At 44.4% G+C, this 17,428-nt stretch overlaps 1 protein-coding gene across 2 annotated transcripts in view; it reads right to left on the bottom strand.

Annotated features, from left to right (window-relative positions):
• The window catches only part of LOC144822968 (uncharacterized), a 567,214-nt gene that overhangs the window by 333,677 nt on the left and 216,109 nt on the right, over window positions 1–17,428 (bottom strand). For both annotated transcript variants that reach the window (XM_078681053.1, XM_078681055.1), the window contains exon 5: window positions 6,301–6,786. In XM_078681053.1, coding sequence (XP_078537179.1) covers window positions 6,301–6,786 — 486 coding nt within the window. The remainder of the gene's footprint in view (window positions 1–6,300; window positions 6,787–17,428) is intronic.

The raw sequence follows: 17,428 nt of genomic DNA, 5'->3' as shown, positions 1-17,428 counted from the left end.
CAGAAAACAGTGTACAACCTCATCCTACAAAGTCCTCATTTTTGATGGAACAACCAGGTCTTAAGTTGGCACCTGAAACTAAGAAGCTCTTGTTCTTGTCTGAGAAAAAGAGGCAAACCATTCCATAGTTTTCCAGCTACCACCTGGAATGAGCGTCCCCCCTTCCTAGCCCGACTGAACTTGGGCACCGACATCGAATGTTGGGTCAATGACCTTAAAGTCCTGGATGGAATATAGGGTATAATTTTATTTCTGATGTACTGAGCCCCGCTGTTATGGTGCACCTTAAAGGCCAACACAAGGTACTTAAAATTAACCCTATTTTACACTGAGAGCCAGTGCAGAGATTTTAAATGGGCGGTCATATTAGTCCTAGGCCCAACCAGGGAAATAGCTCTAGCGGCCGCATTTTGAACTACCTGTAGGTGGCCCAACAGATAATTTGGGATGCCCAAATATGCATAATCCAGCCTTGACGTGATCAAGGCTTGGACCACTGTTTTCTTGTGGGATATGGGGAGCAGTGGTAGGAAATTTCTCACCATTTTTAAGATCCTAAAACACATGACTGCCACTGATTGGACCTGCGACTTCATAGAAAGATCCGAGTCAAGCAAGACTCCAAGATTTTTCACGGTGGTGACTGGACTAGACGGAGGAGACTGATCTTGGGGCCACCAATTACGCCATTCGTCCCCCGGAGTATGCCCGAAGAAGATTATTTCCGTTTTGGCGGAGTTGCATGACAATTTGTTTTGTCGGAACCAAGCAAACACTTTAGTCAGGCATGAGTTAATTGTGTTATCACTAAACACTTTGCCCTTCTCACATGTGAACAACAGTTGGGTGTCGTCAGCATAAGTTATAACTTTTGCCCCATGTTGTTCAGCTAGGGGTGCCAGTGGGGCCATATACATTTTAAATAAAGTTGGACTCAAGACTGAGCCTTGTGGCACTCCAACATTCAGCGGAGGAATATCCGCGGAGAAGGTGGGGGACCAGACAGATAGTTGACGGCCTTCCAGAAAGGAAGAAAAACACCTGAGAACCATGCCCCCGACAGCGCATTCACAGAGTCTCTGTAAAAGTCATTCTTACCTCCTCTATCTATGGTAGCTTTGATAGTTTCAGTGACTTCCAGTAAGGAAGTTTCTGTACAATAGTTTGCTCTAAACCCAGGTTGACTGGGATGCAGAGCGTTTGTAGCCTCAATGAAATCTGTAATGACCACATTCACATACTTCTCCAGCACCTTGGCGAAAAAAGGAAGCAGTGTTATTGGCTCATAGTTACTTACCACTGATGGGTCAGCTGTGGGTTTCTTTAAAAGAGGGAGGATTTTACCATGTTTCTACCTCGCCAGAACCTTTCCTTCTAACAAGGACAGATTCAGGACCTGATTTACGGCTAGATTCAGTACCTCTGCGACAGATGCCACTATTTTCGCAGTCCATTCAAGGGTGGAAGTGAAAGGACTCTGTATGACGTTGGGGGATGCAAAGTCTTTGAAAATTTTAAATAATTCTCTACTGCTATTCCTGGCTTGTTCAATTTTAGTGACCAGAAAGCTTTTTTTTCCATCCCGAACTTTTGCATAGTGTGCCTTAAGAGCCTGTTTGTAGATGTTTTTACTTAATGGATCAACATTTTTTCTCCATAAACGCTCAAGGCATTTACACGCACTTTTACTTTTTCTTAAGGCCTCAGTGAACCAAGGAGCCGAGGCTCTTCCCTGTGCGGCAATACGCTTCTTGGACGGGGCTAAATACAATGTCTATTTCTGAAGCCAGCCTTCCAGAGCATGTTCCACATCTTCTAAGGATTATTTCCACGGGATAGGATGGTGGTTCAGTATTTCTGCCAGAGAGTCAGATGTAATCAGCTTAAAAGATCTTAAATGCTGAATTCTTTCATATGGTGTGGTCCTGGGAGGTGCTGCATCTGGTATGGCAGGAAGTGACAACCATGGTATCCGAACTGTCTTCATATTCCCTTACCCCAACTCCCTCTACACCGGATTACCCAAGACCTTGCTCAACCGCCTTTAAATTACCCAGAATCAGGCGGCAAGGCTAATCCATAAAACACCAAGATGGCAATCGGCTAGGCCTTTGCTGCAAAAACTTCACTGGTTGCCCATAGCACAAAGAGCTGCCTTCAAGACAGGTTTCTTAATCTTCAAAGCACTTCACTGCAACAGCCCTAAATTTCTGAACAGTCTGATCGTAAGCACGTCCCTGTCCGTAATCTTCGCTCAGCCCACCTCCATTTACTCTCCACTCCTACCATCAAGTTGAAAAAGTTGGGAGGCCGTAGGTTCTCACACCTGGCACCCAGGTTCTGGAACGCTCTCCCCTTCTCCATCAAGACCTGCGACAACCTACTGAGCTTCAGAAAGGCCTTAAAAACTTGGCTATTCACACAAGCCTGCTAACATGTCCCACCGCCTCATCTTCATACATATCCAGCGTCAGGAAACGTATGGTGACAGTGCGCTTTACAAGCTTTTGTTAACATAACATAACATACTCCTAACTCTTGCCTGTTGGGATTACGCCCACAGATCAGGGGGAATAAACACTTTCATTGCTTCTATGATCTAACATTTGTGTTGTTTAAATGTCACATAGCCATGGCATGCAAGGCCCCTGCCCCTCCCGAGCTCAAACGATGGCTTGGCGCACTGTTGACGTGGACAAGAGCTGAAGCATACATTCTCAAATTGCTCCGCAGGAGAGTGGACTGTAGCATAGGTGGGGAATGGGAAACTTTTTTACTCAAAGTAGGAGCCAAGACTGACAAGCGTCCACCTAGAATTATACATTAGCGCAGTACACAGCTGCCATGCACCCACACTGAGAAAACATTTGCAATAATCGCAAGAGGGATGTGTGAGGCTGGCATCCCTGGGACCCGCGAGGACCATATAGCTCCATTGATAAAATATACGGGGTCACATTTATTATTGACGCGGTGATCATGTACTGATGTCACTCACAACACTGGTTCCCCCCCCCACACTGTCTGCTGGGGAGGGCGTTGGTGAAAAACACTCTCCAACTATCGAATTCTAGCATTATTCTCATCTCCCTTGTGACATAACACTTTACACTTGACCCCTGACACTCGTACACATCTTTAGCACCAGGGCAATTGCTGTTTGGTTAACATTTTTATTTGTGAACACAAGTGGGGCTGTCCCTAGTTGAGATTCCTACAGGGTTACTGGGGATGCGTGCACAATAGGGGCACTTCACAAAAAGTGGAGGACTGGCCTCACACACCACCTGGTGTCATGCTTCATCATAGGTCGTCCTTGTCCTCTAAAAACTTAGTTTTATAGAGGGCGGGCATACACCTGACGACAGGGATGCACTACTAAACTAAGTGGTGGCCCCGTGAGTTTGTGAAAAGTGGTTTAAAACCATTACAGTTGTTAAAAGCTATTTTAATTAAAGGTACAACTGCATGGTGTTAAAAGAAGTGAGCGGTAATTTGGGGGCTAATTATCCCATCACCGTGCTAAATATGGTCAACATGTTTCTGCTTTTATAGTCCCTGGGGGGTACATAGCATTCATCAGGACCAGATGTTGAAAAGGGGGTCTCCGCCTTTATACACTAATTGTACAAAGGATCAACCACTAGAGGCCGGGGGTTGTGATCAATGACATTTCACTTTTTGTGAAATGCCCCCATTGTGCACACATCTCCAGTAACCCTGAAGGAATTTCAACTAGGGACAGCCCCACTTGTGTTCACATGTCGTATTGGAGGCTGGCTGGTCCCTAGGCCCTGTGCCTCTAGTTCCCATCCCTAGTTAACAACTAGGGATAGTGTGTGTGTAAAATGTTTGTTTCCCTTCTATCTAAATCGCTTCCCTCCCAGTCATGAAAAATCATCCTTGTGTCCAATGACGTTGATTACATTATGACTTAATCTTGCAATGCTTTTACATAATTACTCGACTGACGCTTTCTTTCCAGGTATGTCTTTGTAATATTGTAAATGAGTTCATTTATGTCATAACTGCACTGGGATATGCATAACTTCAATAAACACATTTAAAAGATTTTTTTAATGGTATGATATAATTGGGTGGAGGTTTAGATTAAGGATTGATGGAATTGCTTTCAGTAAAATTGTTTGATATAAGTGGTCACAGGAAATTTTAATTAAATATTTTATTACAGACTTTATATTAGGATTATGTCCGAGATAGTTCAGATTTTGTTTTGTTAATTAGTCAGTCCATATGTGGTGGCAGTTGAGGCAAAATGTGTTAGGTGGTATTGCAGTTTTTTTTAAATACGTTATTATTTATTGGGTGTATTTGCATGATTCTCGCAGCCCTGATGAAGTCCATTGTATTGGACAAAAAGCATTGGCCTCGGCTGAGAATTATCTATATGAAGAAGAAAAACTTTTGTGAAAAACAGATATTGGCTCAACTATTCGGAATGGACTGAATGAAATAGTGAAGAGGATTAGAAATATATGACAGCCCTCCACTATTGTTTTTGGACTGCCGAAAATGTAAGTTATATAAGGAGATATTTTATTTTTTAGGGTGCTCCCCTAGGCAGTGTGTCTATAAAATTTGCCTACGAACTGCTGGAGCTTGTATAATTTCTATCAGGCAGCCAGAACAAGCTTCAATAGTAGGTACCAGAGGTTCTAGGATTTCAGAGAAAAGTTGCAAGATTCCTGTCAAAGTGTATGGGTTGGCCGGAGTAGTGGGCAAAATCGTTAATGCTGCTGCCAATTTTCATACCACGAAAGGAAGGTCAGAGGAACAAGAAACTTGGGTTTTGAAAGTCTAGATAGAGACTGATAACCTTTCCCCCTCTTTCAATAAGGATGATGGCCTTTGAGTCACCATGCTCTGTGTGTTCATGTCAGGTATGGCCAGAGCATAGGAATCAGGTCCAAAAAGAATTTTTCGTCTAGACACTTTATAGTATCCCAAAGAGGTGCTCAGCCTGAGGATCTCCAGCAAAACAAGTGCAAACCTTTTATTTTGCCACTCAGATAATGTCAATCCACTTCCAAGGTAGAAGTGACACCGAAATCAGCTCCAGAGGAAGCAACATCGTAAGCAGTGATTAATGCATTGGGATGGGTGGTTTTTAGAAAGTGTAGGCTTCCTCAGAAATAGCACCAAGATAAAGGTTGTGGAGGCATGGAGGTGGGCTGCATCAGGGTTGGATCAGCTTGAATCATTTTTACCCCTTTGGAACATTCCCACCTTGGAAAAGTAGCTCCCGGGGTTACATGGCCATCCTAAATATGCGTAGCTTTGCGAGTTCAAAGAATTCGAACAGGGCTGAATTGGCTAATGGAGTCAGAACTCCAGTTTAATTTTCTCCAATGCTGGAATCCACTCCAGTTGAATACACAATCATCAGGGAAATGCATTGAGTCATTTCCCCATGGAAGAAGACTTTGGATTCCTATGTTATGTTTTGTGGGAAGATCTCTTTGGAGATTGTTCCTTTTCTAGAGGCTTACCTTAAGGACATCACTTTGGTGTGTCCACGTAGGCCTTGAAAAAAAATAACTTGGCCTCTCACTCTCTGATGGCATTTGGGTACATCAAGAATATCTGAATGTCATGTTTGAATTCATACACCAAATGCAAATGTCACATGCTTCTGATTAGGGCATCTTTCAGCATCTGTCACTGGCTTTAAAATATTGATGGTAACGATGGCAAATACCTCTTTCAAAAGCTCTAAAGATGGGACATTTTGTCAGTGATACAACGGGAGGAGCTAAGGAGCAAATACAATGAGGCATGGTAAAATAGGAACTGATGCTAGTGCTTTAGTCAGTGCCTTATATGTCCCATGTCTTCACATCTTGAACAGGCAAGGCTCAGCCAGAGCTGCATGCAGACATTTTGCAAAGCTGGAGAGATATTGCCAGGGGTACAGTTTCAGGATTAAGTCGGGCACATGGAGAATATTCATGAATATTTATGAATAGAGGAAGGAAGAAGCAGTCAACAGAAATCTAACCTCTAAAAAGCGAGGTGCTTAGAGGAGGAGTGAACGGGGAAAATAAATTATGATTCAAAGCAATCTGAAAATGAAAGCAAAAATGTTCAGACAATCTTTTAAACCAAATTTGAAAAGTAAAATTACATTCCTTGGTTAACTTCGATCATGAATATGTATGGTATTATTTGAATTTAAAAATTAAAATATTCTAGTTAACAAAATAGGTCAAATCGATTTAACTAATATCCCAGACACAACAGTATCTTAAAAAATGTAAAACTCATTAGAAATATACTTACGTCCAAAAACTGTTAATCGACGCTTTTGTTCAATAGGTTCTGCCAGGCCAATGTGCTTTATAGTCAGGCAGAGTTCTGCTCCATTATGTTCGTCTATATTAGGAACAATTAAAATCTTGCATGAAAGGCTATAGGTCCCATCACTGTGAGACTCAATAATTGCTTGACAATTAATCAAATCCAAATGTTTAGGCACTTCCCGGTTATTCATAAAAGGCGTGGAGGCATCAATACCATTTGCATCAGTATTTCTTTGACTTGGGCAACAGCAAATTAGTGTTTCCAGGTTACTTATAACAGGCTTGGTGGCATTTCTTTCACATGGCCAACAATAAACTAGAGTAGACTTCTTCTTTCCTCGTTGCTCAGATGAGAAAGTGACAGTTATAGGCTTTGGCCGGAAACCAGTGATTTGACAAGACAAAGTCGTTGTTTCCTCATGGAATAAATCTTCATTACCAGTGATTTCTGTTACTTTTGGTGCAACTGAAAGGAAAGCAAAGTGGAAATCAACTGATGTCATTACAAAAAAAACATGCAAAACCAAAAGTGCCCCTCTAGGATTGAATGGTAAGGGAATTCAGGAGAGAAGATCCACATGTATGTCTGTAGATGTTGCTGCATCCAAACTTGCCTAGTCTCTTCGAGCAGTCTAATAAAAATTATAATACATTATAATTCTCGTAGAGGGCTTACTGCACCCCACACAGCTCTAAGGATGTTTGATCTCTGTGGGTTCCTAAGCAGAGCTAGGTATGGGGTGCCCAAGGTTGACTTCCCATACATGGCCTGGACATGCAGCGGAGTCCTCTGAAGTTGGCATGAGGTACTAGTCAAGCTATTTCACACGACAGATTGCGAAATACAAAAAGGCCCTTAAACCACGCTGCTGGGAGGGAGATCTTCGCACCACACATAACGTGTGTCGCACTGGCTTGCTCTTGGGGCAGGAGGAGTTGACTAGAGTTCAAGCAACGGCTGGACTCTCTTCTATATTGTTGTAAGCATCTGGGACTGCATTCAGAACTATTGCCAACAGCTTCTAAACACAAAAATATCTGGGTGCCCTTGAGATATTCATATCAGCCGCGCATCGCCACAGACCCCACGACATTGATACCTGATGGATTATGTTTTACTAAACACAGAAGTTCTCGTAGGTTCTTGGACTTTCAGCACCCCCACCTCTCCCAGGCCCCAGCCCCCCTCAAATCCTCGGACAATCTCTGGTTACATATCTCCAAGGTGTCAGATTGCTTATCTATGACATTTTCAAAATTTCAGTGTAATAATGAGTGACATTCTACGACAATAGTTTCAGTTTGCCCTTTCTTGGTGAGACTAGTGGCCTTGTACTAATTGGTTCATCATATCTATTGTTTGCCCTACAAGTATTTTGGGAGCAAGCTTCCTCATCTTTTAAACTTTGGTGATATCATTTACATTATGGCCTCTTGATACGTACGTATTTGACGATCTTTCCTATGATGCCTTGGACTTGGGAGTCCCAACACTACTTACTTGCCCTGAAGAAGTCCATCCTTTGGACGAAACGCGTCGGCTGTTTCTTTAATGTTTTTATCAAAAATTGAATAAAAGAAAAATAATGGATATTTTGGACACAGACTCATTCCTTTGTTGGGTGTCCATTTCTGTTGTGTTGAGTGGTGCACCTATGTGTTTGTCTTAAGACTGCTGAATTGTGTCACTTGGTAGCTTTAGTGTGAGTATGAGCAGGGCCACTGCTATTGTGCGCCGCATTGATTTTCACATTATTGTAGATTTGGTGCATTTCCCACATATGCGACAAAGAGAGGGTAGGTATGAGTTGACGGGGGGCATACAAGTAGTGCATACAGGACATAGTGAAAAACAAATGAGGATTAGGAAAGAGATGAACAAAGATATGCAGATTAAGGATTTCAAAAAGATGCAGAGAAGAAGAGGGAACAAGTGGCTAACTGTGAAAGACTGCAGATGAAAGCAGTGTGAAGAGAGAACAGGAGAGATCAGAAACTCTGAAGACCAGTAGCCCTTTCACAGATCGTAGTAATGGTTAATTGCTGCTTACGTTTACTTGTGAGAAGATATCACTCAGAATGCTGCTCATTTGACGGTAGAACGTCACTCATATGAAGTGCCACTGGAAATATGCGGGAGGGGAGGGTCAAATTATGCAGCAGAGTTGTGCAAATTATGCAGCAAGAAAAGGCAAATTATGCAGCACATTTTGTGATCGTACTACTTCATTATTTTATAATTTTTAAGCTTGTTAACAGTGTCTGGGAATCAGTTGTGCCTCATGTGTATCAGTTTAACACTTAAATATAGCAATAAATGACATAAAATTGATAGGTCAATCTTTGCAAAAGGCGTTCCACTGCATGGCAACACGTCACGCACTGTTTTTACTAACTTTTAAACCGTTTGAGCTAGAAACGATTTTTGGGGGCTAAAATCGACAGATAATGGCTTATGTGGCAAATGCGGCAAATCTACAACTATGCGATATTCACTGCTGTCACAAAATTGCAGTGGACCTGCCCATACGCACACTAAAATAACCAAAATTACACAATTAAGCAGTCCGCAAACTTCGCAGCAACGTTTCTGGTGCTTTGCAGCAGTTTTGAGATCTTTTAGAGTTTCATTTCTGATATATATGTATATGTATATATATATATATATATATATATATATATATATATATATATATATATATCCAACACATGAGTTTTCCCCATTTTAAAGAGCCAACATCCAGGTAGGTTTTGTGAATTTCGTTTTTAATTGCATGAACACAACGTGGCAAGATAAGAACAAAGTCCATTCAAATTACCAGCCTGACACGTTTCATGCTCTGCCGAGCATTTTCTCAGAGGCTTCTGCAAACTCTGTGACGAGCCTTTGGAGTATTTCAATCCTTTGCACCTGCTCCAGTGGGCGTTGATGCCCCCAGAGCCTGCTGGTGCTTGTAGTGCAATAAATCACGCTTGAAGTAAGCTGCACCCAGAGTGAAATTGTTCGTGAAAAATAAATCCCTGTGGGTTTGGAAAATGTTCCTTTTACTCTCCGCTGTAAATAGCCTCATGCAAAACGACCTTGCCTGCCATTTGGTGCTTTTAGCCAGGTGACTGCAGCATGGACCACTTTCATGTAGTGAGGGCCCTTCCCCGACCGGGGACGGTCGGTAAACAAATCCAACACATGAGTTTTCCCCATTTTAAAGAGCCAACATCCAGGTAGGTTTTGTGAATTTCGTTTTTAATTGCATGAACACAACGTGGCAAGATAAGAACAAAGTCCATTCAAATTACCAGCCTGACGCGTTTCATGCTCTGCCGAGCATTTCCTCAGAGGCTTCTGCAAACTCTGTGACGAGCCTTTGGAGTATTTCAATCCTTTGCACCTGCTCCAGTGGGCGTTGGCGCCCCCAGAGCCTGCTGGTGCTTGTAGTGCAATAAATCACGCTTGAAGTAAGCTGCTCCCAGAGTGAAATTGTTCGTGAAAAATAAATCCCTGTGGGTTTGGAAAATGCTCCTTTTACTCTCCGCTGTAAATAGCCTCATGCAAAACGACCTTGCCTGCCATTTGGTGCTTTTAGCCAGGTGACTGCAGCATGGACCACTTTCATGTAGTGAGGGCTCTTCCCCGACCGGGGACGGCCGGTAAACAAATCCAACACATGAGTTTTCCCCATTTTAAAGAGCCAACATCCAGGTAGGTTTTGTGAATTTCGTTTTTAATTGCATGAACACAACGTGGCAAGATAAGAACAAAGTCCATTCAAATTACCAGCCTGACGCATTTCATGCTCTGCCGAGCATTTCCTCAGAGGCTTCTGCAAACTCTGTGACGAGCCTTTGGAGTATTTCAATCCTTTGCACCTGCTCCAGTGGGCGTTGGCGCCCCCAGAGCCTGCTGGTGCTTGTAGTGCAATAAATCACGCTTGAAGTAAGCTGCTCCCAGAGTGAAATTGTTTGTGAAAAATAAATCCCTGTGGGTTTGGAAAATGTTCCTTTTACTCTCCGCTGTAAATAGCCTCATGCAAAACGACCTTGCCTGCCATTTGGTGCTTTTAGCCAGGTGACTGCAGCATGGACCACTTTCATGTAGTGAGGGCTCTTCTCCGACCGGGGACGGCCGGTAAACAATTCCAACACATGAGTTTTCCCCATTTTAAAGAGCCAACATCCAGGTAGGTTTTGTGAATTTCGTTTTTAATTGCATGAACACAACGTGGCAAGATAAGAACAAAGTCCATTCAAATTGCCAACCTGACGCGTTTCATGCTCTGCCGAGCATTTTCTCAGAGGCTTCTGCAAACTCTGTGACGAGCCTTTGGAGTATTTCAATCCTTTGCACCTGCTCCAGTGGGCGTTGGCGCCCCCAGAGCCTGCTGGTGCTTGTAGTGAAATAAATCACGCTTGAAGTAAGCTGCACCCAGAGTGAAATTGTTCGTGAAAAATAAATCCCTGTGGGTTTGGAAAATGTTCCTTTTACTCTCCGCTGTAAATAGCCTCATGCAAAACGACCTTGCCTGCCATTTGGTGCTTTTAGCCAGGTGACTGCAGCATGGACCACTTTCATGTAGTGAGGGCCCTTCCCCGACCGGGGACGGCCGGTAAACAAATCCAACACATGAGTTTTCCCCATTTTAAAGAGCCAACATCCAGGTAGGTTTTGTGAATTTCGTTTTTAATTGCATGAACACAACGTGGCAAGATAAGAACAAAGTCCATTCAAATTACCAGCCTGACGCGTTTCATGCTCTGCGAACATTTCCTCAGAGGCTGCTGCAAACTCTGTGACGAGCCTTTGGAGTATTTCAATCCTTTGCACCTGCTCCAGTGGGCGTTGGCGGCCGGTAAACAAATGCACTACAAGCACCAGCAGGCTCTGGGGGCGCCAACGCCCACTGGAGCAGGTGCAAAGGATTGAAATACTCCAAAGGCTCGTCACAGAGTTTGCAGAAACCTCTGAGGAAATGGCTCTTTAAAATGGGGAAAACTCATGTGTTGGATTTGTTTACCGGCCGTCCCCGGTCGGGGAAGAGCCCTCACTACATGAAAGTGGTCCATGCTGCAGTCACCTGGCTAAAAGCACCAAATGGCAGGCAAGGTCGTTTTGCATGAGGCTATTTACAGCGGAGAGTAAAAGGAATATTTTCCAAACCCACAGGGCTTTATTTTTCACAAACAATTGCACTCTGGGAGCAGCTTACTTCAAGCGTGATTTATTGCACTACAAGCACCAGCAGGCTCTGGGGGCGCCAACGCCCACTGGAGCAGGTGCAAAGGATTGAAATACTCCAAAGGCTCGTCACAGAGTTTGCAGAAGCCTCTGAGGAAATGCTCGGCAGAGCATGAAACGCGTCAGGCTGGTAATTTAAATGGACTTTGTTCTTATCTTGCCACGTTGTGTTCATGCAATTAAAAACGAAATTCACAAAACCTACCTGGATGTTGGCTCTTTAAAATGGGGAAAACTCATGTGTTGGATTTGTTTACCGGCCGTCCCCGGTCGGGGAAGAGCCCTCACTACATGAAAGTGGTCCATGCTGCAGTCACCTGGCTAAAAGCACCAAATGGCAGACAAGGTCGTTTTGCATGAGGCTATTTACAGCGGAGAGTAAAAGGAACATTTTCCAAACCCACAGGGATTTATTTTTCACGAACAATTTCACTCTGGGAGCAGCTTACTTCAAGCGTGATTTATTGCACTACAAGCACCAGCAGGCTCTGGGGGCGCCAACGCCCACTGGAGCAGGTGCAAAGGATTGAAATACTCCAAAGGCTCGTCACAGAGTTTGCAGAAGCCTCTGAGGAAATGCTCGGCAGAGCATGAAACGCGTCAGGCTGGTAATTTGAATGGACTTTGTTCTTATCTTGCCACGTTGTGTTCATGCAATTAAAAACGAAATTCACAAAACCTACCTGGATGTTGGCTCTTCAAAATGGGGAAAACTCATGTGTTGGATTTGTTTACCGGCCGTCCCCGGTCGGGGAAGAGCCCTCACTACATGAAAGTGGTCCATGCTGCAGTCACCTGGCTAAAAGCACCAAATGGCAGGCAAGGTCGTTTTGCATGAGGCTATTTACAGTGGAGAGTAAAAGGAACATTTTCCAAACCCACAGGGATTTATTTTTCACAAACAATTTCACTCTGGGAGCAGCTTACTTCAAGCGGGATTTATTGCACTACAAGCACCAGCAGGCTCTGGGGGCGCCAACGCCCACTGGAGCAGGTGTAAATGATTGAAATACTCCAAAGGCTCGTCACAGAGTTTGCAGAAGCCTCTGAGGAAATGCTCGGCAGAGCATGGAACGCGTCAGGCTGGTAATTTGAATGGACTTTGTTCTTATCTTGCCACGTTGTGTTCATGCAATTAAAAACGAAATTCACAAAACCTACCTGGATGTTGGCTCTTTAAAATGGGGAAAACTCATGTGTTGGATATATATATATATATACATATATATATCCAAAACTTTGCAGAACCCACGTTGGAAATAAAGCCTCACGAAGGTAAGTGAAAAGCCCTCTTTATTTGGTACAACAGCCTGCCAGCAGGAGTGATCACAGAGGCTTGAAGTTTAAAAGTTGCACGCCAGACGCGTTTCAGGTAGTAATCCTTTCTTCAGTGGCATTTTCGGCAAGTGTCGGCTACAGGCGCTAAATGAAGAGCACATGGTCAAACATCCTCCACTCAGGTAGGCGTGGCCTCTAAAGGCCTTCAGGGTGATGCAGTCCTCTTCTAATTTTCCACAGTGGGCGAGCCTGCACGCCAGCATACAATAACATCCCAATTCAATTAAAGTCTCTATGGCACCCCCTGCCTTGCTTTGATGCTGTCAACCTGGGCTTGAAGCTGGAGTCCTTCTGCATAACCCCAGTTCATCCTTCGCTCCATGACTGGCTGCACCACCAGGGTGCCTCCAAGGATCCGCTGCAGCGACAGGCTTGTTACCGCGACCGGGACGGCCGCTAACACCCAAAACTTTGCAGAACCCACGTTGGAAATAAAGCCTCACGAAGGTAAGTGAAAAGCCCTCTTTATTTGGTATATATATATATATATATATATATATATATATATATATATATATATATATATATATATATATATATATATATATATTTCCCTTGTCTTCATTGCTTGATTTTTGCTCTTAGAGAAAGTGTTGCTCATAGTCGTTGAAAGTCACTCATAATTACACTGACATTATGACAATGTCCCACATAAGCAATCTGAAACCTTGCCAGCTATCGCAGGGCTGTGGTGTGCAAAGGATGAGTTTCAAACCATTACCGTTGTCATACACCATGCTATAGCCCTGGAAGTGGTGAGACTCCAGGTCGGGATGCTGGATCAAAACCAGTAGAATGAATAATTGATGCACCATTTGAAAGTATACAGTTCTAAAAACGCTAGCTGATTACGCAACTGTGTGTAGACTATATGTATGATCTTTCAACAAAAGATGCAATGTTATGCTAAAATTGTGACTCTCTCATGAAGTATTCTTTGTTGTTCAACCCATTTTTCTTTTGTCATTTGAAAAGAATAAAGATTATCACCAACAATAAATCAAGCTCAGTTGCGAATGACTGCATAAACACAAGGTGCCAGTTTATCAATACTTTGCTCTGGTGCAGCAAAAGTGAAAAACCAGCAGGACGTTATGATTTATTATTTACTTTCCATCGCAAAACTTTATTTGCACTGAAAAGTTAATCCAAAAGTAACATATATGGTGGCATCCAATAAGTGGTTTATGGTCATTTTCAAGCCACCACGCATGGTTTTTGACACCAAGCCATATGTACTAATATTTTCAAGCCAAAACATCTGCCTCCTTAAGGCAGGAGCAAAGTAGAAGAAAGTTATTTTTTTCTGCAAACATTTCCCATCCTGTTTACCCACTTTGCATGTATGCTGCAATGTACATAGTTTTAAAGTTTGTCTGAGCATAGTATTTTGCTCTGGAAGGCTACCATCCAAGTTTAAAACATATGCTAGACATCATGCATTCACCTTTGCACTTTGAGAAGCTAGGCAGCCTGATCGTGTCCTAGCACTAGAAAAGGGAGCAGAAGTGCCATAGCTTAGTTTTTTGCAGTTGTTTTTTTAAACTTTTTGTTTATGTTTTCGAAACAATCAGCAATACAGCACTTTGGGGAAGGAAGATAAATACGTGCAATACATATTATCACCGATGATTCAGTATGACAAATCAATACATCGAGAAAGCCATTCCATCTCCCTTCGACCTCCTGTGAAGAGTACTGCACACCCACTACATAATCCCTTATCAATATAAAAGCCTCCTTCCTGGAAAACCCAAGTCCCCCACATAGCTGGTCACTCACTTCCAGAACCTCCACCCCTTTCAACTCCCTCAATATCAGTGTTCACTTCGAGATTCAAGAACCCAGCACACAATTAACTCCACACAGCGATATCCTCTTCTGCCTTATCGTCCAGCCTACTAAGTCTCATGTGAGTTTCCTCACCTACCGCCCATTCTCAAACATCCCTTTGCCAGCAGTCTAATTCAGGTGCTCCCTGTCCCATTCAAGCGATAGCCACATGTCATTGGCCAGGACTAGGGCTAACTGCAAAATGTAAATGGCATTTTCTTGCCCTTAGGTCTTATTATGCTACCCAGGAGACAACAAGGCAGAGTAAGATCAAACGTGATATGGCTGTCCTGTGATTGGAATGCAGAACAAATCAAAACATTGAAGAACAGTCCAGCCGGAACTGCCAAGCCAGGTCCTCCCTGGACCGGAAACAAGCATCCTAGGACCGGTTTCGGAGTTTCACCTCTCTTCAGCCAGGATAGCTTGAATCCAGTGGCACAGTGAGCCCGGGATCCAAGTCTGGGCATACCTGGCGCACTTAGGGCGAGAAAGCAAAAGACACACAAATGATGGATGGAATGCAAAACAAATCAAAACATTCACCCCCAGTCAAGTGATGTGGGTTAAATTCATCATTCTTTTGCTCACCATGCCACCCCAGTTTAGACCTGGCCATATGCAAATTAGTCTTGACCCTGTGCCTCACGGGAACAGTCCAACCCGAACTGCCAAGCCAGGTCCTCCCTGGACCGGAAACAAGCATCCTAGGACCGGTTTTGGTGTTTCACCCCTCTTCAGCCAGGATCGCTTGAATCCAGTGGCACAGTGAGCCCGGGACCCACGTCTGGACTTACCCGTCACATGAGAAAGCAAAAGACACACAATTGATGGACGGAATGCAGAACAAATCAAAACATTCACCCACAGTCAAGAGATCTGGGTTAAAGCCATCATTCTTTTGCTCACCATGCCACCCCAGTTTAGACCTGGCCATATGCAAATCAGTCTTGACCCTGTGCCTCATGGGAACAGTCCAGCCCAAACTGCCAAGCCAGGTCCTCCCTGGACCAGAAACAAGCATCCTAGGACCAGTTTCGGGGTTTCACCTCTCTTCAGCCAGGCCTCGCAGTTCGGGCTGGACTGTTCCCATTGGGCGCAGGATCAAGACTGATTTGCATATGGCTGAGTTCAAACTGGAATGTCATGGTGACCAAAAAACGACGGATTTAGGCCCAGATCTCTGTACTGGGGTGAATGTATGACAATGTCCTGCATTCTGTCCATCAATTGTTCTTTTTCCATTTGTCATCCCGAGTGGGACGGGTATGTCCAGACGTGGGTCCCGTGCTCTCCATGCCACTGTAAGGAAGCTATCCTGGCTGATGATGGCTGAAAGCCTGAAACCAGTCCTAGGATGCTTGTTTCCAGTCCTGGCGGGACCTAGCCTAGCAATTCGGGCTGGACTTTTTCCATTGGGTGCAGGGTCCAGGCTGATCTGCATATGGCTGGGTTCAAACTGGAATGACATGGTGAGCAAAAAGAGAGAGGTGTGGCTCACTGGTTAGAAGCGGCAGACCCTGAAGCAGAGGTCGGCCCGGGACCAGGGTTCAATTCCCGACGCGGCAGGGTCTTGTGTCAATGTCCGTGGACTCGATAATTCTCGCCTAGGTGCCTAAGCTAATCAGGGATCCCACTGTGCAACTCTGGGCAATAGCTTGCTTAATCTCCACAACGGCCCTATCAGCGCCGGGGATGCCTGGCTTCACCTTGGGGGTGCCCATGAGGGACCATCTCACAGGGAAAGCCAGGACGGGTTCCCCAGCGGTATACAGTGCCAGGACACTCTGAGATGGAGTAACAGTGCGCTTTACAAGTATACATTTACATTAAAAAACGATGGATTTAGGCCCAGATATCTCTACTAGGGTGAATGTATGACATTGTTCTGCATTCTGTCCATCAATTGGTCTTTTTGCATTTGTCACCCGAGTGGGACGGGTATGCCCAGACGTTGATCCCGTGCTCTCCATGTCACTGTAGTCAATATATCCTGGCTGATGAGGGCTGAAAGCCCGAAACCAGTCCTAGGATGCTTGTTTCTGGTCCAGGGAGGACCTGGCCTGGCAGTTCGGGCTGGACTATTCCCATTGGGCGCAGGGCAAGACTGGTTTGCATATGACTGGGTTCAAACTGGAATGGCATGGTGAGCAAAAAATGATGGATTTAGGCCCAGATCTCTGTACTGGGGTGAATGTCTGATATTGTTCTGCATTCTATCCATCAATTGTTCTTTTTGCATTTGTCACCCCGAGTGTAACGGGTACGCCCAGACGTGGGTCCCGTGCTCTCCATGCCATTGTAGTCAAGCTATCCTGGCTGATGAGGGCTGAAAGCCCGAAACCGGTCCTAGGATGCTTGCTTCCAGTCCAGGGAGGACCTGGCCTGGCAGTTTGGGCTGGACTGTTCCCAATGTGGGCAGGGTCAAGGCTGATTTGCATAGGGCTGGGTTCAAACTGGAATGGCATGGAAAGCAAAAAATGATGGATTTAGGCCCAGATATCTGTACTGGGGTGAATGTATGACATTGTTCCTCATTCTGTCCATCAATTGTTCTTTTTGCATTTGTCACCCCGAGTGGGACGGGTATGCCCAGACGTGGGTCTTGTACTCTCCATGCCACTGTAGTCAAGCTATCCTGGCTGATTAGGGCTGAAAGCCTGAAACCGGTCCTAGGATGCTTGTTTCCAGTCCTGGGAGGACC

Source organism: Lissotriton helveticus, chromosome 3_1, assembly GCF_964261635.1.
Source record: "Lissotriton helveticus chromosome 3_1, aLisHel1.1, whole genome shotgun sequence".
Classification (NCBI taxonomy): domain Eukaryota; kingdom Metazoa; phylum Chordata; class Amphibia; order Caudata; family Salamandridae; genus Lissotriton; species Lissotriton helveticus.
This window is presented reverse-complemented; position numbering and strand designations above follow the sequence as displayed.